Source organism: Cnephaeus nilssonii (assembly GCF_951640355.1).
Source record: "Cnephaeus nilssonii genome assembly, chromosome: 24".
Lineage (NCBI taxonomy): Eukaryota > Metazoa > Chordata > Mammalia > Chiroptera > Vespertilionidae > Cnephaeus > Cnephaeus nilssonii.
The window spans coordinates 14,334,397-14,354,436 of NC_137095.1; the positions used below are offsets into that span (position 1 = coordinate 14,334,397).

Genomic DNA, 20,040 nt, shown 5'->3' on the forward strand with positions numbered 1-20,040 from the left:
AATCTGGCCATTCAGTGTATATCCAATATAATAAAAGGCTAATATGCAAATTGTCCCTTTGACCAGGAGTTCGACTAGCAGGCAGGCCGGCCAACCACCCATGTCCCCTCCCCCTGGCCAGGCTGGCCAGACCCCACCCATGCACGAATTCATGCACCGGGCCCCTAATATAGAGTGGCCAGATTCCTATGCATTCAGAGATCATAATAATCTGGCCACTTAGTGTATATGTACTTTCAAATTTTTCAATAGATTTCAAGGTGTCTTGAGACTATGGGACAAAGTGAGTTTCACTTCTGTCAATGTTGTCTTTGATGTGCCTTGCACATTTCTTACTGGATTTATATCTAGGTGTATTTATTTTTTATTTTTTGATGAGTTTTTATTGATTTCAGAGAGGAAGGAAGAGGGAGAGAGAGAGAGAAACATCATTGATCAGCTGCCTCCTGCACACTCCCTACTGGGGATGGAGCCTGAAACACGGCCATGTGCCCTGACGGGAATCAAACCACGACCTCCTGGTTCATAGGTCGATGCTCAACCTCTATGCTGCACCAGCTGGGCTATATCTAGGTGTATGTGTTTTTAAATACTTTTTTATTTATTTCAGAGAAGAAGGGAGAGGGCGAGAGAGATAGAAACATCAATGATGAGACAGAATCATCTATTGGCTGCCTCCTGCACACAACCCGGGCATGTGCCCTTGACTGGAATCGAACCCAAGACCCTTCAGTCCGCAGGCTGATGCTCTATCCACTGAGCCACACCAGCTAGGGCTCTAGTTGTTTTTATAGTTTCCGTTACTGTTACAAATGAGATCTCTTTCTTGTTGCATTGGCTAACAGTAGTCCTTAAACTCGTTTTTGTTTGCATCTTCATCTGTCTCAGATCTTCCTTTTGTTAATTCCTCAAGGGCAGTAACTATGCAAATTTTATGTGATGTTACTTAAAGCTTTATATTCTGTGCTGTTTTCCGCGTGTGTGCAGCCAGTGTATTCTTACGGTTTTAACTGAGATCCTTGCTCTGTGTGTTAATCATGGGTTCTCCCAGCTCCGTGTAACACCAAAACGTAAGTAAAACCTGGAAAAGACCCAGAGTGGAAAACCAGAGACCCAAGTGCAGTCTCCCATAACGTGATTTTCATTTTGCTGTTGAATACAGCCAGTCCAGGATGCGCGTAAGAGTGGATGAAAGGTGGGAGAAATGAAAGGTGTTTGTAATGTTTCGCCAACCGAGTAGGAGGATGTTGCTTGGTCAGGTATAGATTAGACACGGGCGTCTTGGCCACATTGACGGTTTCATTTGGATCGAAGGGGTTCTTTTCTCCTTCATGCCTGTCTCCACTTAGGGGAGGCGTGGGAAACAGGATGGAGGGCTCAGCATCCTGTCAGAGTAGGAAGGTCGTAGCTGATGTTCCTGGCATGACCAGCAGGTGGCAGCAAGACGCTTTGTTAAAAATGCTAGCCCTCATCTATACTAATAATCTATACTAATAAAAGTGTAACATGCTAATTAGACTGGGAGACCTTCCGGACAAAGCCATGGTGGCAGGGCCCAGGCAGAGGTTAGAGGCGATCAGGTCGGCAAGGGAGGGCAGTTAGGGGCAAGAAGGCCGGTGGGGGGGTGGGGCAGTTGGGGGCGAGCAGGCAGGTGGGGGGGGAATTGAGGGCGAGCAGACCAGCGGGGGGCGGGCAGTTGGGGCGAGCAGGTCAGCAGGGAGGGGCGGCAGTTGGGGCGAGCAGGTCAGCAGTGGAGGCAGGTGGGGTCGAGCAGGCCGGCATGCAGAGTGGTTAGGGATGATCAGGCAGGCAGGCATGTGAGCGGTTCGGAGCCAGAGGTCCCAGATTGCAAGAGAGATGTCCGATCCCTGTGGGATTGGGCCTAAACCAGCAGTCGGACATCCCCTGAGGGGTCCCAGATTGGAGAGGGTGCAGGCCGGGCTGAGGGGACCCCACCCCCCACCCCCGTGCACGAATTTCATGCACCGAGCCACTAGTTTTTGTTAAGTCGCATAGTACAGGGTTGCTATCTATTTTTCTTTTAGCAAAGACCAACGTAGGTATGATACTCCATTGCTGTTGTGCATTCATTGCTCATTTATATTTAATGATTTTAGAAATTTGACTGGTAGACTTTACTTAATAAGAATCTTAACTTTTCACAGGTTCTGTGAGCAACTACTTCTTAACTGAAACTTTCATTCTCCGTAATGTCATTCTTTTCCATGGAGCTTTCTGCTTCACAGAATTTTCCCAGAGACCCATGTTTTAGCAGGAAATAACATTTTGGTAGACAGTACACAAACGTCTACTCACACAACTTTGGAGGCTTTTTGTTTAGTTGTTTGAAAAAGCACTCATGAATTTTTCTCTTTCGTGGCCAAACCAAACATTAAGGGTGACTTTTATGAGAATAAAGCCTTTGTGTGTGTTTTTTGTAAATCCTCACCCCCGGATATTTTTTCCGTTGATTCCTAGAGGGAGAGAGAGAGAGAGAGAGAGAGAGAGAGAGAGAGAGAGAGAGAGAGAGAGAAGCATCGATGTGAGGGAGAATCATCGATTGGTTGCCTCCTGCACCTGCCCCTACCGGGGCTGGGGGACCTGTACGTGCCCTTGACCGGAATTGAACCCGCGGCCCTTCCGTCCTGGGGCCGGCGCTCTAACCGCGGAGCAGCACCGGCCAGGGCAAGCAGAAAGCCTTGGAATCCCAGGTAGTTAGCTCTGACCAATTCCTTATCTTCACAAGGAATTGCGGCCTCCAGGAAGTGGCCTACGTCCCCGGGAGACAGTGCCCAGGAATGCCCGTGGGATGGAAGCGACGTAGAACTTCCCCCTTGGCTCAAGGAGCCGCTGGGCCAGGTGACAACAGTCTGTGACTGAGCGGTGACACAGCAGATAAACCACCGGCGTTTCTTTTCCTTCCTCTCTCTCTTCCACCCCGCCCCAGAAATCAGTCCATCTAGGAGAGGGTTTTGGAACTGTCGTAGAAAATAATATTTACACGGCTTCCCGTTTTTCACGGGACGCGCTGTTTAATTCTTACAGACTCCAAAGTTCTCGTAAAACCAGGCGTCCAGAGTCGACGTTTATCTTAGGAAAACCTGATTTGTCCAGATCACTTAACATATATCTAACGTGCTTTGGAATTTTTACAGACCACAGGGAGAAAGAGAAAAAACTTCATGTTTTTCCCCCCTCTTAATACACCCTTAAAACAACGCCGCCTGCCAGACCACAGCACATCCGTAATTTAGAGCCGCAGATGTTGCTACACATGCTTCTCTTTAAGACCAAGAAGCACAGAGAAAATGAAAAGTTAAAGCCGAAGGGAAGCAGGAAAACAATTCAGAGATGGGGGAGCGGGAGCAGCCAAAAGCAGTGGCTTCAGTTAGCCAAGGGACATGGTGGTCTCAGCTCAGTGTTTTTTGTGTTTATCTTCTCTTCTTTTAATTTTTTTATTGATTTCAGAGAGAGAAATAGAAATGGACAGTGACGAGCCCTGGCCGGTGTGGCTCAGTGGATAGAGCGTCAGCCTGTGGACTGAAGGGTCCCAGGTTCGATTCCAATCCAGGGCACATACTGCTGGGTTGCAGGCTCCATCCCCGGAGGCAGCCAGTCAATGTGTCTCAGTGTCTCTCTCACATTGATGTTTCTCTCTGTCTCTCCCCCTCCCTTCCACGCTGTCTAAAAAGCAAAGGAAAAAATAACCTCGGGTGAGGATTAGCAAAAAATAAATAAATAATAATAAAATAAATAGATAAATAAAATCTTTAAAGGAAGAAACATCCATGATGAGAGAGAATCATGGATCGGCTGCCTCCTGTACACCCCTTACTGGGATCAAGCCCGCAACCCGGGCATGTGCCCTGACCAGGAATCGAACCGTGACCTCCTGGTTCATAGGTCAGTGCTCAACCACTGAACCACACCAGCCGGGGTGAAAGCTTTCTGCCAAACTTCATTTCTCATTAAAACTTGACTTCAGCGTAGCCGGTGCTGCTCAGTGGTTGAGCATCGACCTATGAACCAGGAGGTCACGGTTCGATTTCCCGGTCAGGGCACATGCCCAGGTCGCAGGCTCCATCCCCAATAGGGGGCATGCAGGAGGCAGGTGGCCAATTATTCTCTCTCATCATTGGTGTCTCTGTCTCTCTCTCCCTCTCCCTTCCTCTCTGAAATCAGTAAAACTATATATTTTTAAAAAACCCTCGGCTCCCGTTAAACCGAGGAGAGCCGTGCTGGCTGCTGGGTGTGATGTCTGATCCTGGGTGAGCATCGGCGCGCACGTGCTCTGCTGTGGCGAGGGCTCGTTGTTTTGCGCCGGCGCCTGCTGATGTGTCCGTTCTGGTTCTCACCGCAGCTGATCCCACGGTCAAGGACTTGATCGGCGGCTTCACGGCGCTGCACTACGCCGCCATGCACGGCCGGGCCCGCATCGCGCGCCTGATGCTGGAGTCCGAGTACCGGGGCGACATTATCAACGCCAAGAGCAACGACGGCTGGACTCCCCTGCACGTGGCCGCCCACTACGGCCGGGACTCGTTCGTCCGCCTCCTGCTGGAGTTCAAGGCCGAAGTGGACCCGCTCAGCGACAAGGGCACCACGCCGCTGCAGCTGGCCATCATCCGGGAGCGCTCGAGCTGCGTGAAGATCCTGCTGGACCACAGCGCCAACATCGACATCCAGAACGGCTTCCTGCTGCGCTACGCCGTCATCAAGAGCAACCACTCGTACTGCCGCATGTTCCTGCAGCGCGGGGCCGACACGAACCTGGGCCGCCTGGAGGACGGCCAGACGCCCCTGCACCTGTCCGCCCTCCGCGACGACGTGCTGTGCGCGCGGATGTTGTACAGTTACGGGGCGGACACGAACACGAGGAACTACGAGGGGCAGACCCCGCTGGCGGTTTCGCTCAGCATCTCCGGCAGCGGGCGGCCGTGTTTGGATTTCTTGCAGGAAGTCACACGTACGTAACCCGGTTTTCCCTCTCGTCGCGTTTTGGAAAGTGTGCCGCATCTTCCGAGGAATCTAAGGTGGTGGTGGTGGTGGTGGTGGTGTGAATCCTCACCCGAGGATAGTTTCCCATTTTTTTTATTTAGGGAGAGTGGAAGAGAAGGGGAAAGACAGAAACATTGATGTGAGAGAGACACATCCTTGGTTGCCTCCTGCACGAGCCCCGACCAGGGCCCGGGCCGGGGAAGAGCCTGCCACCGAGGTACGTGCCCTTGACCGGAATCGAACCCGGGACCCTTCGGTCTGCAGGCCCACGCTCTATCCACTGAGAAACACCGGCTAGGCCTGTAAGGTGTTTTTCAACAAGTAGCAATAAGCAGACATTCATGGTGCGTATTAGCCCTGCTCAGTAAAGTCAGACCTCATTTGTCCACAATAAAAAGGAAGCTCGATGTCACAAGATGGCATGAAAGCTCAGTAGTTGAGTCACGAAAACTAACAGGAAGTGGAGTGGGGGTGAGAGAAGCGAAGGAGAAGTGGACGGGACGGGAGGACTCTCCCTTAACCAAGATCTTCGCTGGAACAAGGCAGTTCCTGGGGCTGCAAGCTCGTTTCTCGGGGCTGCCGGGGACTTCGGGTGGAGGGCCAGGGCACGTTTGGGTCTTAGGTTCCCTACCTGTGCAAGGCTCCTGGCTTTTTATTATTATTATTATTACTATTATTAATCTTAATGATTTCAGAGAGGAAGGGAGAGGGAGAGAGAGAGAGAAACATCAGTGATGAGCCCTAGCCGGTTTGGCTCAGTGGATAGAGCGTCAGCCTGCGGACTGAAGGGTCCCAGGTTCTATTCCGGTCAAGGGCACATGCCCGGTTGTGGGCTCGATCCCCAGCAGGAGGCGTGCAGGAGGCAGCGGATCCGTGATTCTCTCTCATTGATGTTTCTATCTCTCCCTCTCCCTTCCTCTCTGAAATCAATTAAATATATATATATATACTAGTGGCCCGGAGCACGAATGCATGCACCAGTGGCGTCCCTTGGCCTGGCCTGCGGCATTGGGCCGAAACGGGCTCTCTGACATCCCCAGATTGTGAGAGGGCGCAGGCCAGGCCTAGGGACCCCACCTGTGCATGATTGGGGCCAGGGAGGGTTGTGGGAGGTTGGCCAGCCGGAGAGGGATCATGGGAGGGCTCCAGGGCGTGTCCAATCCATCTCTCTCGGTCCCAATCGGCCAGACCCCAGCAGCAAGCTAACCTACCAGTTGGAGCGTCTACCCCCTGGTGGTCAGTGCAAGTCATAGTGAGCATTTGCATAGCCTTAGATCATTAGCATATTATGCTTTGATTGGTTAAACGGACGACTGGAAGACCAGACACTTAGCATATTAGGCTTTTATTATATAGGATATTTAGAAAAAGGAGAGAAAAAGAAACATCAGTGATGAGAGAGAATCCACAGATCGGCTGCCTCCTGCACACCCTCTCCTGAGGATCGAGCCCACAATCCGGGCATGTCCTCCAACTGAGAATCGAACCGTAACTTCCTGGTTCATAGGTCGATGCCCGGCCACTCAGCCACGCCAGCCGGGCGCGCTTGTGCTTTCTTTTATTGCCAAGTTGCTGCTCACATTTGCTTCATCACAGAGGGAGCCCATATGACATGGCATAGGTCGCCCGGTGAAGTCGTGAAGGCTGGTAGGAAACTGGTGAGAAGAGATTTGCCGGAGGTGGGACAGTCGGTGCCGGCTTCCACTGTACCCAACCTGTTTCTCTGTGGGTGCTTTTTTTTTGCTTTTCCTAAAAAAAGCCAGGAAGTGGCTGGCCCAGCTTGCAGAGCGGCGAGCGGGTCTGACTCCTTAGAATCTCGGGGTGTCTCTCTGTCGTCACTCGAACTGCCCCGGCGGCGCTGGGTCGCATTCGTGGGGCGGCCGTCAGGAAGGCGTGCTCCCCACAGAGGCTCGGCCCCTGTCGCCAAGTCCTCGGCTCCGTGTTCACCGCACAGGCTGGAGCGAGGCCCTGTGAGCTCCCGCCGCTGAGTCCCCCACACGTGAGCCGTGGCCTCGGGCAGGGGGGCCCCCGGCTGCTCTGTGCCTGTCCTCGTCGTAGAATTAGGGTGTTTACGTCCGTCTCTAGGCTCGCTGGGAGGGGTACATGAGTTAATGTTTACCATGCACTGGAAACAGGGTCTGGTACGTTTTCAGTGCCTTGTGTTTGTGTGTGTGTGTGTGTGTGTGTGTGTTTTCCATAAAACATCGCATTAGATGTGGGCGGGTGAACTACAAGGGCCTGCTACCAGGAACCTTCCAGACTCGCCTCCCCAGCCGCCTCTTGTCAGCTCTGCAGACTTGTGTGGTCTGCACACGGAGACACAGCCGGGGGGTGGGAGCCGCCCGTGTCCCAGCTCTCAGGATGATGCTGGAGGGCGAGAATGTTGAGTTAAAGAAAGGTTCACCTAAGCCCCGGCTGGTGTGGCTCAGTGGGTAGAGCATCCCCCTACGGACTGAAGGGTCCCGGGTTCGATTCCGGTCAAGGGCACGTCCCTCGGTTGCAGGCTCGATCCCTGGCCCTGGTCGGGGTGCATGCGGGAGGCAACCAGTCGGTGTGTCTCTCACTCTCTTCCCCCCACCCCTTCTTTCCACTCTCTAAAAATCAGGGGAAAATATCCTCCAGTGAGGATTAAATAAATAAGTAAGGTTCGCATGGACCTTTAAAATTCAGGGCAGATAGAAAAACCCACAGGGATGTTTCCTGGCATCGGAGTTCTCCCTTGCGCGGGAGTGGAGCGTGCCCCGAGCTGGTCCAGGGTGAGTGGGAGCTGGCTGATTGGGTCTCAGAAAGATGGCAGCCGCACAGTATATTTTTATTGATCTCAGAGAGGAAGGGAGAGGGAGAGAGAGGGAAACATCAATGACGAGAGAATCATGGATCGGCTGCCTCCTGCACGTCCCCTACTGGGGATAGAGCCCGCATGCCAGGCATGTGCCCTTGACCGGGAATGGAACCGTGACCTCCTGGTTCATAGACGGATAGTGGTTCATCAACCACAGAGCCACGCCAGCCGGGCCAAGATGTTACATACACCCATCTAATATTTCCCTTGGTTTTCACAGGGTAATCATAGTCCTTTTAAATTGCCTGTCTGATCCTTCCAACATCTGTGTCATATCAGAGTCTGGTCTGATGCTTGCTCCGTCTCATCCGACTGTGTTTTTTCTTGCCTTTTAGCACGTCTTGTAATTTTTTATTGAAGCCAGACGTGAGGTATTAGGTAATAGGCTCTGAGGTAAATAGGCCGTTCATGTCAGGTTTCATGTTGGCCTGGCCCGGAGCTGGCCTGTGTGTCATGCTGGCGGCGGCCGGAGGGGCCGGGGGCTTCAGGCGCCTCTGGTGGCCTGCGCCTGGGCTCCCCTCACTCCTCAGTGGGTCTGCGCCCCACAGCTCGCTCGCTCTCAGCCGTAATCCACTCTTTAAAAAAAAAAAAAAAACATGTATTAATTGATTTTAGAGAGGAAGGGGGAGAGAGAGAAACATCAATGATGAGAATCATGGATCAGCTGCCTCCTGCACGCCCCCTACTGGATGGGGATGGAGCCCGCATCCCAAGCATGTGCCCTGACCCGGAATCGAACCAGCTACCCGTCTCGGTTCCTGGAGTGATGTTCAACCAATGGAGCCACACTGGCCAGGGCTTGATGGATAGGTTTTTTAGGATGAAATGGCTCATACCTGTAAGATGGAAAGATGAGATGGATGGGAATGGAGTTGGGTAAGCTGTTTTGCTATAGACTTCCTCTGTCAAGTGCTTACGCTGGTTGCTTTCTAGAACAGCGGTCGCCGAACAGCGGCCCACGGACATCCGTGAGGTCCCGAAGGTTGGCGACTGCTGTTCTAGAACATCCATCACAGGTGTTTACAAGGGCTTCCTGTTTTATAAGCACTGCATAACCCGAAATACGTTTCTGTTCAAATTTCAGTCGCTGCAGAAGTTAAACTTTAGGGGGTGGGGGGGAATGAGACTTTAAAAAAGCAGGAATAGCCCTAGCTGGTTTGGCTCAGTGGATAGAGCGTCGGCCTGCAGACTGGAGGGTCCCGGGTTCGATTCTCGTTAAGGGCACACACACACACACGCAAAAAAAAAAAAAAAAAGTAGGAATACAAATCATGACTCCTTTTTTAAAAAAATATTAAGAAAATGAAATTTAGGCTGAGGCTCATCTCAGCGGAGTCCAGTCCCGATGGGTATGCGAGCAGATGATCACGTAAAACATCGCTTCCAAGTCTTGGACCTTACTCCTGTGATCCTGTCACATGAGTATTCATTTGTTTATTTTGTTTTGTTTTTCTTCTTCTTTTTTTTAATACATTTTATTGATTTTTTACAGAGAGGAAGGGAGAAGGTTAGAGAGTTAGAAACATCGATGAGAGAGAAACATCGATCAGCCACCTCCTGCACACCTCCCACTGGGGATGTGCCCACACCCAAGGTACATGCCCTTGACCGGAATCGAACCCAGGACCCTTGAGTCCACAGGCCGACGCTCTATCCACTGAGCCAAACCAGTTAGGGCTGTTTTGTTTTTCTTTATTAATTTTCAAATGATCCTTGAATCCGTTTCTTTGAATTTTCTTGCTGGATGACTTGTCAAAACAGTGTTCCCTAGTGTAACTCTTCGGAGCAATAGTTTGCGTAGCTCATTTTAACTGCATAAGGCTATTTTCGATTATTTACTTGTTTTTCTCGTTGGGGATTTTGCCAGGCATCTCCATTTCTGCCTCAGTGATTAACATCACCTTCAGAAATAAACAGATAAATAAGCAGTCCACAGTGTTAAGTCAAGTTACACCCCATTTTAAGGTTCTCTGGTGTAAAAGTAGTGCCTTATTCTGGGCTGTTTTCATCGTATTTGTATTACTTTCTATTTTTAATGTAAGCTTCTAGAGATTTCTTGTCATTGGCCAGGAAGCAGCGTATGGTTTTGGTTGGCTTAGTGCAAATGGGAAATACAGGTCAGCCCTGGTCGGTGTGGCTCAGTGGTTAGAGTGTCGGCCTGTGGACCGAAGGGTCCTGGTTGGATTCTGGTCAAGGGCATGGACCTCGGTTGCAGGCTCGGTCCCTGGCCCCAGGCTGGGCGCATATGGGAGGCAACCAATCAGTGTGTCTCACATCGATGTTTCTCTCTCTCTCTCTCTCTCTCTCTCTCTCTCTCTCTCTCTCTCTCTCTTTCCCCGTCTTCTTCCTCCCAATCCACTCTCTCTAAAGAAAAAAAAAAAAATCAATGGAAAAATACCCTGGGTTGAAGATTAAAAAACAAAAACGCCAATACAGACCAAACCCCATGTCCCCGTGGGAAAGGTTGTCACCCGGGGACGAATGTCACCGGGGCTGAGGCCGTGCCTTGGGGTTCTCGCCGAGCCGAGGGCTGAGCCGGCGCCGCCTCCCAGGGGACAGCGCCGCGGCTTCTCTGTCCCGGTGAGCCCGGCCCCGCCTGGGTTTTCCAGAGGACGTCTCCTGTCACAAATTGCGGACCAGGTCCCCGTGAAGGGACTTCAGAGGCGGGAGCGATGGAGACACGGTGGGGTTGGAGTAGGATGTTAAAGTGGGGCGCTGAGCTGAAGCAAAGACGCAGACGCAGGTGTTGGGAGCCGGTTCCAGATGTCGGCCCGCGATGCAGCGGTGCCTGAAGGAAGTCAGCTTGTACACAGCCATCGGAGGGGCTGAGCCTTCCTCTTCATTCATTTGTGGCTCTTTTTTTTGGGAGGGGGGGGGGGGTGGATGTTGTTTGTTTTCTACACCCTCCTCTCCATGTCCGTCTCTCCCCGCCTCTCTTCCCCCAAAGAAAAAACCCTGTTTTGCTTTTATTTCGGCCCTTTGGGTTACGGACCAATGTCTTGCCCGCTCTGTCCACTTCCGCCAACACATCTTGTCCAGCTACGGAGCCTCAGTTCCATCTCGAATACGGGAACGGCGGCGCCCACAGGAGGGGCCTGGGAGGTTTCATTTCCCAAGTGACGCGGCGGCCGCCCGCCCGCCCGGGTTTTGTAATCCGTGCTAGACGGCCCTTCAAAAGCCGGCTGCCTGCCCCGCACCAGCCCCATTACCGCTAATGACGGCCTCCCTCCCCGCGGGCGCCCACGGCCCCTTTGAACTGTTACGTAACCCCATTGTGGTTCGTGAGCACCCCCACCTTGGAGCTTTGTGCTTCCCCCAAGAGCTGTGATTCCTTAAATGAGGCTCTTTTGTGTGCTGACCCCCAGGGACAGTCAGTCCGCTGTTACAGCCCCCGCTGTTATGTAACAGGGCAGGCATCCCTTTCTAAGACACCTCGTAAAAGCGTGCACGTGCACGTGTGTGTGTGTGTGTGTGTGTGTGTGTGCGCGCGCGCGCGCGCGTGTGTGTGGCGTTTCTCCTTCCGTCCCTTTTCCTCTCTTCCTCAGCTCTCTCTTCCTCGGCCACTGCCTCCTCCTCTCCTTCATCTTTGGGGCAGTGCGTCTTCGAGTGCATAGTAGCTGCTCCCTTAATACTTTCAAGAAAATAAGTCCTTGCCCGGCCGGTGTGGCTCAGTGGTTGAGCACCGACCTATGAACCAGGAGGTCACGGTGCGATTCCAGGTCAGGGGCACATGCCTGGGTTGCAGGCTCCATCCCCAGTAGGGGGCGTGCAGGAGGCAGCCGGTCCATGATTCTCTCTCATCATGGATGTTTCTCTCTCTCTCTCCCTCTCTCTTCCTCTCTGAAATCAATTTAAAAAAAAATTTTTTTAAAGGAAGAAAATAAGTCCTTTTTTTTTCAATTATACTTTTCTATTCCCAAAGTGATAACCCCGGGCAGGGGCGGGGGAGTGGGGGGTAGAGCAGCTCTTTAATCTTAGAAATAACAACAATTAAAATGAGTATTCCTTATTACTCTTTATTATTTCTCCTGCGCGTCGCCCAGCACTAGTAGCTGACGAGATGAGTGGGGTAACGATACACCTCCCTTCATCACTGCACAACTTTTAATTTTTTTGTGAATCCTCATCCGAGGATATTTTTCCATTGATTTTTTTAGGGAAAGTGGAAGGGAGGTGGAGAGAGAGAGAGAGAGAGAGAGAGAGAGAGAGAAGCATCCATGTGAGAGAGACACATCGATGGGTTGCCTCCTGCATGCACCCCAACCAAGGCCCAGGCCAGGGATCGAGCCTGCAGCCGAGGTACGTGCCCTTGACTGGAATCGAACCCGGGACCCTTCAGTCCATGGGCTGACGCTCTATCCACTGGGCCAGACTGGCTAGGACTGCACATCTTTGTATACAGTGAGTGTTCCCACCTGACTCAAGTCCTGCGGTGATTTCTAGACTCTGATTTCCACCCGTGGGCCCCGGTTACCAATCGCTCGCACCTTTACGGCACGCACGTTCCCCTGAGCACCGGGAGGACAGCGCCTTCCGCTCCCAGGGAGGGGCCCCCTGCCCTTCTGGGCGGGAGAAGCAAACATTATTTTTTACGAGGATGTAAATAGGACTGTTTCAGCGTCTGTGTGCTTAAAGGCGTATATAGCTCTGCCTGTGTGCCCGGTTCTATTCTGAGCCCTTGGCCCAGGTTAACTCGTTTCAGGCCTGTCACGCCTGTGGTGCAGGTGGTTGTGCCCTCAGTGGCCAGGTGAGGACGCGGGGGGTGGTGCCCTCAGTGGCCAGGTTAGGACGCCGGGGGGCTGGCCCGAGACCCACGGGTTGTAAGCGGTGAGCCGGGCAGTCAGGCCCGGGGAGTCTGGCTCGAGACCTGATGCTTTAGGCGCGATGGGGTGTGTGCCCCTGTCCTGAATGGCCGTTCTGCGGGCACGGGATCCCACGGGGTCAGGAAGGCTTTAAAAACTTCGATCCTGCCCCTGGCCAGCGTGATGCAGTTGAGCGTCGTCTTCGTCGTCCCTGCACCCACCGGTTGCTGGTTTGATTCCAAGTCAGGGCGATCCGGCTTGATCCCCCAGTAGGGGGCGTGCAGGGGGCAGCTGATGGCTGCTCTGCTCTCACATCACTGTTTCTCTCCCTCCCTCTCCTTTCCTCTCTAAAAAGTCAATGAAAATATTTAAAAAAAAAAAAAAAAAAAAGTCCCATTGCCCCAAATAGTAAAAGGTCGGCACAACACACTGCTTATGGAAAAAAGTCAGGAGCAATCGGAGTAGAACTCCCCCACCGCTACGCACAGAGAGGTTGTTTGCTCCTTGGGAAGGCGCGTGCGGAGCTGACCTCCGAGGGTGGCCATGCTTCCGTAGCTGTGTCCCCTGATGGAAAGTGGCTAGCTTGCCCGGCCGGCGTGGCTCCGTGGTTGAGCTTCGACCTATGAACCAGGAGGTCACGGTGAGATTCCCCATCAGGGCACATGCCCAGTAGGGTTTCGGGCTCGATCCCCAGTGCGGGGCGTGCAGGAGGCAGCCGATCCATGATTCTCTCGCATCATTGATGTTTCTGTTTCTGTCTCTCCCTCTCCCTTCCTCTCTGAAGTCAATGAATTTTTTTTTTTAAAGGAAGATTCCTATGCTGGTTTACACACGTGGGTCACGTGTTGTAAGCATGTACTGAAAAACGACAGCGATCGTGGATCCTCTTCCTGGCGGCAGCCTGTGCGTGGCGATGCCTAGTCATCCAGCACCGCCTAGGAAACCGTGTGCTCTTGACATGGGCGTGTCTTGCCATGAGCTGGCCGGTTTCTCCTTTAGGGACACGCCTACGGAGTATTCACTCACTCCGCCGGCCTGTGTGGAGTGTGGTGTCAGGCGCGGGGCTGACGTGGGCAGCCAGAGCGGTCCTGCCCGCGTGGAGCATGGGGTGTGGGTCGTTGACAACCTTGTTAAGCTCCAGCAGAGCTCTGAGCGCGTCTGCTGGGAACCTCACTCCTCACCCCTAAGGATGGGAGGCGGGGAAGGCGGAATCTTGCTGGGAGACGTGTGTGTGTGTGTGTGTGTGTGTGTGTGTGTGTGTGTGTCTCGCAGGCACGCAGATCGAGTGCAAACCTCTGTAGCTGCTCCTAGTTTATAAATCTTTCTAGGGAATCGGTAACTTCTGCTGTGATTTGTGTTTTTTTAATGTGTTTTTATTGATTTCAGAGAGGAGAAGGGAGAGGGAGAGAGAGAGAGAAACAGCAATAATGAGAGAGAATCATGGATCGGCTGCCTCCTGCACGCCCCCCACTTGGGGATCGAGCCCGCAACCCGGGCATGTGCCCTGACCGGGAATCGAACAATGACCTCCTGGTTCGTGGGTGGACGCTCGACCATGGAGCCACACCGGCCGGGCTGCTGTGATTCTTTTAAGAGCCCTTACATGTATGTGTTCAGTAACTCCTGGAAAACACGTGTTTCCATAGGCCTTCCAGAACAGAGGTCTGAATTTTAAGGAGCCTTTTGTTCTCACAAAGAATTAATTTCAAACAGTGGTGATCACTCTAGACCAGTAGTCGGCAAACTGTGGCTCGCGAGCCACATGCGGCTCTTTGGCCCCTTGAGTGTGGCTCTTCCACAAAATACCACGGCCTGGGTGAGTCTATTTTGAAGAAGTGGCATTAGAAGACGTTTAAGTTTAAAAAATTTGGCTCTCCAAAGAAATTTCCATCGTTGTACTGCTGATATTTGGCTCTGCTGACTAATGAGTTTGCCGACCACTGAGCTAGACAGACAGAGCACAAGTTCAGGTGCTAAGCAGCGCGATGGTCCCCCCTCCCTCCCCCCATGTGGCCCCAGGGCCGCTGCGCTTCCCCGAGACCCTCTCAGGGTATCTGAGGTCAGAGTGATGAGTCTCATCATCTCACTGAGGCGTGCGCTGCCTGGCTCGCATTCCTTCTCTCCTGCGTGTGCGGGGACGTTTCCAGAGACCAGATGACGTGACTGCATCCCCGCGGATCGGATGCAGCAGCGTCCGCGAGGATCCAGCCAGGCGCTCCCGAGTGTGGATGCGACGCGAACGCGTGCCATTCTTCTCGCCTCACTCTGTTCATCTCACAGCAGAGTTGTTGATGTCCGCACGTCATGGGGCTTCTTGCTGTTGCTTCTAAATGGAATGAAGAAGTTATGTCTAAACGTTCTGTCTCAGCTTCAGATAGGGGAGTTCATCGGCCGATACAGCCCTAACCTAAAAACAGAAGTTCCTTTGGGAACTTGATCACCTTGGAATAGGAAGCGGCTTTGAGACCGAGAGGTTTGAGAACCGCTGAACCAGGGCTTCCGGCGCGACTCAAGAGCGTGTTACTCAATCCCTCAGACACGCCGAGTCTGCGAAATGGGCTGACGATCAAAGTCCTTCCCTCGTAAAAGGATTAAAGGAGTTCCTGTATGTCGGGTTTGTAAGAATCCACGGCTCGGAGTAAGCATTCTACGTGTGCTAGCTCTCATCGGCGTTACCATCGACTATGAAAGCAGGCGAAGAGGACATATTTCCAATACTAAAGATGTTTATCTAGAATGTAAAAAGTCCTAGCGGGTGTTGCTCAGTGGGTAGAGCACAGGCCTGTGGACTGAAGGGTCCCGGGTTTGATTCCGGTCAAGGGCACATGCCCGGGTTGCAGGCTCCATCCCCAGTGTGGGGCGTGTGGGCGGCAGCCGATCCATAATTCTCTCATTGATGTTTGTCTGTCTCTTTCTCTCTCTCTTTCCCTCACCCTTCTTCTCTGAAATCAATAAAAATATCTTTTTTAAAAATAAAATAAAAGCCCTAACCGATGGCTCAGTGGATAGATCATCGGCCTGCAGACTGAAGGGTCCCAGGTTCGATTCCGGTCAAGGGCATGTACCTTGGTTGCGGGCACATCCCCAGTAGGGAGTGTGCAGGTGGCTGCTGATCGATGTCTCTCTCTCATCGATGTTTCTAACTCTCTATCCCTCTCCCCTCCTCTCTGTAAATAATCAATAAAGTATATTTAAAAAAATAAAAATAAATAAAAACATTTTTTAAAAAACAACATACCAAAACATGCGCGCGCGCGCATGCGCGCGCGCACACACACACACACACACACACACACGCAAGCACTGATTTTCAGAACCGGAAAGCCTGCCTTACATGTTCCGCTGTGTAACCGTGTTTTCTTTTTCTCTGTCTTTCCAGGGCAGCCCCGCAACTTGCAGGACCTGTGCCGAATCAAAATCCGGCAGTGTATAGGCCTTCAGAACCTAAAGCTACTTGACGACCTGCCCATTGCCAAGGTCATAAAAGACTACTTAAAACACAAATTCGATGGCATCTGACAGGCGCGGGCCCGGGCGCGGGGTCGGGCGCTCTGTTCCGGATTCTCCTGAGGCCGTGGGCCTTGCACAAAGTATATCCTATGCAATTTCTGATCCGCCGAGAAGTCAGAAAGCAGGTGTACACTTTTAGATGTTTTTTTTGTTTGTTCGTTTGTTTTATTTTCCCGTTCGTTTGTTCGGTTGGTTTTCGTTGTACGGGAGGGGTTGTTCTTTTATATATATATATATATATCTATAAACACACCACATGCTTGAAGGTCTTAATTTGGTTTCCTGGTCCAGGTTGGAGAGGTCCAAGCCTTCTCTCCGATGCCGCATTCACAGAAACGTGCGGGGTCGCTCTTGTTTTCCCGAAACGACGCGGGCCGGTTTGGCGCGGAGAGCCCGCCCCTTTGCCGATGTGATGGGTTCACGGGCTTTTGTGCATGTGACGAACCAGCAGGGCACATGTTAACGTTGGGAGTCCCCATCCCACCCAAGAGGGGGGTTCTGGGTTCTACTGGAAAATGCACCTCTCCCCCCCCCCCGAAATTTTGTAAGTACTCCTGTCCCCTCGTTGGTTTTAATGAATACAGATCGGCTGTTTGAAACGGTTCCTTTCCTAGTTCCTGTTGCTTTTGGTGGGGGGCCGGGGTGGGGAGAATCCCAGTACCTCACTTTCCCCGGTGGGTGTGCTCTTATTTTTAACTTATTTGTGTTTTAACCACCGCAGGGCACTACCCGGAGACGGGGCCTCCACGGGTCCCTGTGGGAATAGTGCTTTAAAAAAAAAAAAAACTAACAAGAGAGAGCATCGCTTTCTAAGGCCACCGTCTCCTGTTTTTCTGAAGCGCCTCCAGTGCAATACTTCCTCGGGGTGTCTTCTAGCCATAATCTCGCTTTTGACGTTCCTCGTGCCACGGCCGCCCGGCCTCAACGTGCCCGTGGGCGCAGGCACCGCCGATTTCGGGTGAATGGCAGCCCCGGGGCCCGCCGGGCCGCAGTTCCCGTGCAGTTTTGTTTCGGAGCTTCGTCCTCGCCTCCACTCGGATGGAGCCGACAGTGTCCTATCCGGGTGGGAGAGCGCGCCCTCAGAATAGCCCCACATGGCATGAAACCCTGCGGCTGTGACGGTGAACTCCTTCCAGGCGGTGCCATGGTGTTGTTGGTGTTGTGTGTGGGGTTTTTGGTTGTTTTTTCCTCCCCGGTTAAGCCAGATCTCGAAAAGGTGACATTCCGAATGGGTGCGCGTTGGTAAATCTGGTGAAACCCCTGATGTGCTCAGGAGACCTTTCCCGCCCGCTGGAAGGTCGCCCACGGGGTCTTATTTCCTGGGTCTGTAGGGCCGGCAGCGTGAAAACGGACGTGATCAGAAGCCGCAGGGATCTGGGCCGAGGCCCTTGGCAGTGGGTGGCGTGCCCGACTGGTCGTTGCGTTTCCGAAAAGCCTTTTCCAACTTCCCAGGATGGCGCCCAGCGCTTCGGGGAACGCACAAGCGGCCACGCACTCGGGACGCGTTTCTCAGAGAAGTTGGCGCGGGGAAGGGCTGCCCTCATCTGAGCATCTGCCTCTGAGGCCCTAAAAGTGGGGAGCGGTTCCCACAGCGAACTGGGGGGTCGCCGATGGGGGAGCCGGGAGCATGTGGCCGGTTTTGTCACCATCCCGAGCCTGTAACTGCTAGGACTAGGTGATCTGTCCCTTTCCCCGTAAAAATAGCCCCGAAAAGCTCACTTCCCTCGGGACATCGGGGGCCCGAGCCGCGTGGTGATCCTTTAACACCGAGGCCAGAGCTAAGGGCCACCCGCATCCGGGACGTGGCACAGCAGGAATGAATGGAACCTACCTTCTCCCTAGAAAATCAGGCCCCAGGAGGCAAGGACGGGGGAGGCACCCGGGCCCTCTCTCCGCCTACATGTGTGTGACTTCAGTCAGTCCAGTCTAACATGATTCTTTCCCCAGCCATCCCAAGCTTTCCCCCAAACAGGCCCCTGAGTTTGAGTCAGGCAGTCCCCGGTATAAAGACCAAGGTGAATTCTTCGTCCTGTGTTGCTGCTTCGGCTCCAGAAAACAATTATGAGAGCTCCCTGTGGGATTGAAATTTCCATTGAATGAAGACGTGCGTCTAAGTCCCATTATTTATTGTTTTGAGGTTTGATTTCTCCAGACGCTTAAAAAGAATGTTTTATTTTTATTTTATTTTTATTTTTTTTGGTAACAGACTCCCAATCACATCAGCGTTCTTTCACAGTAACTAAAACGTCTGGCGGTCGGTCATCCGTGGGACAGAGGGATAAATGCGCAGGTCCGCGTTTGAATCGGATTGTTCTAGAAGCATCCCGGGGTCCCACGATGAGTAGAGAGAAAGGAGTGTTTTCAGAAAAAAAAAAATCAACTGATTGCTTTTCCCAGAATCTTGACTGAGGTGTTCAGAGCAGTATTAAATTTGTCACGGATCCTTCCTGTTTATTTTGAGATTGATGACTGACGCCTCGGAGCAAGCCTTTACATAAAAATGTATCTGGCGAGCACACCAAAGAAACGAGCTCCTGAAAGATTGTGATCACCCATGAACTGCAAACCTCTTCTGTTTTTGAAACCGACTTCCCCCCCCTCCCCTCCCCGTGTAAATATTTGTGTTCATAAATGTACAGCAGAGCGAGAGTGTGTGGTTATTTTTGTTTTGGTTTTTTTTTTTAGATTATTTAATGCCCATCTTTCTAAACTATTGACTACAGAAATAATCCTCGCTTGCGCGTCGGGACGACGTGACCGTTTTGTTCTCTGAGTCCTATTATCAGTCATGCTCGGGACGCGTTTCCGCGAGAGAATCCAGTGTCCCGTGGCCGTGGCCGTGGCCAGGGTCCACGTGGCACACGGGGGAGCGAGCGCCATGTGTCAGCTAAGCGACGAGAATGCCCAAGTGCTCCGTAGCCCAGAATATGACCGGGACGAGGCCCTCTGCCCCCAAATTTAGCTTTCCTGTAACTCCTAGTGTGTTCTCTCATACTGTATTTTGTTCTTCCTTTGTAATGTAAGTTTGTTTTGCTTTGGGTCAGTTTGAATTAAAAAAAAAAAAAACTTCAATCTGGTTTAACACTTCCTGGAATTGTGTGTTATTTCTAGTCGGCCTTAACGGTTTAATACTCCCCAGCTCTTTCGTGAAAGGAAACAAAAATCTAACCTTCCTTCATCAGTATTTTTTCTTTAAATATTTTTGTATTGATTTCAGAGAGGGAGAGTGACATCAGTGATGAGAGAGAATCATGGATAGGCTGCCTCCTGCACGCCCCCTACTGGGAATCGAGCCTGCCACTCAGGCATGTGCCCTTGACCAGAATCAAACCAAGGACCCTTCCGTCTGTAGGCCCATGCTCTATCCACTGAGCCAAATCAGCTAGGACTTATTTTTATTTTTTAAAGATTTTTTAATTGGCCCAGCCAGTGTGGCTCCGTGGTTGAGCATCCACCCATGAACCAGGAGATCATGGTTCGATTCCAGGTCAGGGCACATGCCCGGGTTGCGGGCTCATCCCCTAGTGTGGGGCGTGCAAGAGGCAGCCGATCCATGATTCTCATCACTGACTTTTCTATCTCTCTCTCCCTCTCCTTTCCTCTCTGAAATCAATAAAAATATATTTTAAAAAGAAAAAGATGTTTTAATTGATTTTTAGTGAGAGGGAGAGAGAGAAACATCCATGTGAGAGTGAAACATCCATCAGCTGCCTCCTGCACGCCCCCTCCCAGGGATCGATCCCGAAACCCGAGCGTGTGCCCTGACCGGGAATCGAACCAGCAATCCTTCAGCCCACTGAGCCCCACTGACTAGGGACCAGACCGTCGGGAATGGGGTAAGAATGTGATACAGAACACAGAACCATTTTAGCCCCGATGAGGCGGTTC

General features: G+C 52.1%; 1 protein-coding gene across 1 annotated transcript in view; it reads left to right on the plus strand.

Annotated features, from left to right (window-relative positions):
• The window catches only part of ASB7 (ankyrin repeat and SOCS box containing 7), a 33,762-nt gene extending 14,609 nt beyond the window's left edge, over window positions 1-19,153 (plus strand). The window contains exons 5-6 of the mRNA XM_079763839.1: window positions 4,361-4,966; window positions 16,022-19,153. Of these exons, the coding sequence (XP_079619965.1) occupies window positions 4,361-4,966; window positions 16,022-16,161 (746 nt within the window). The 3' untranslated portion in view covers window positions 16,162-19,153. The remainder of the gene's footprint in view (window positions 1-4,360; window positions 4,967-16,021) is intronic.
• The last annotated feature ends 887 nt before the right edge of the window (window positions 19,154-20,040 follow it).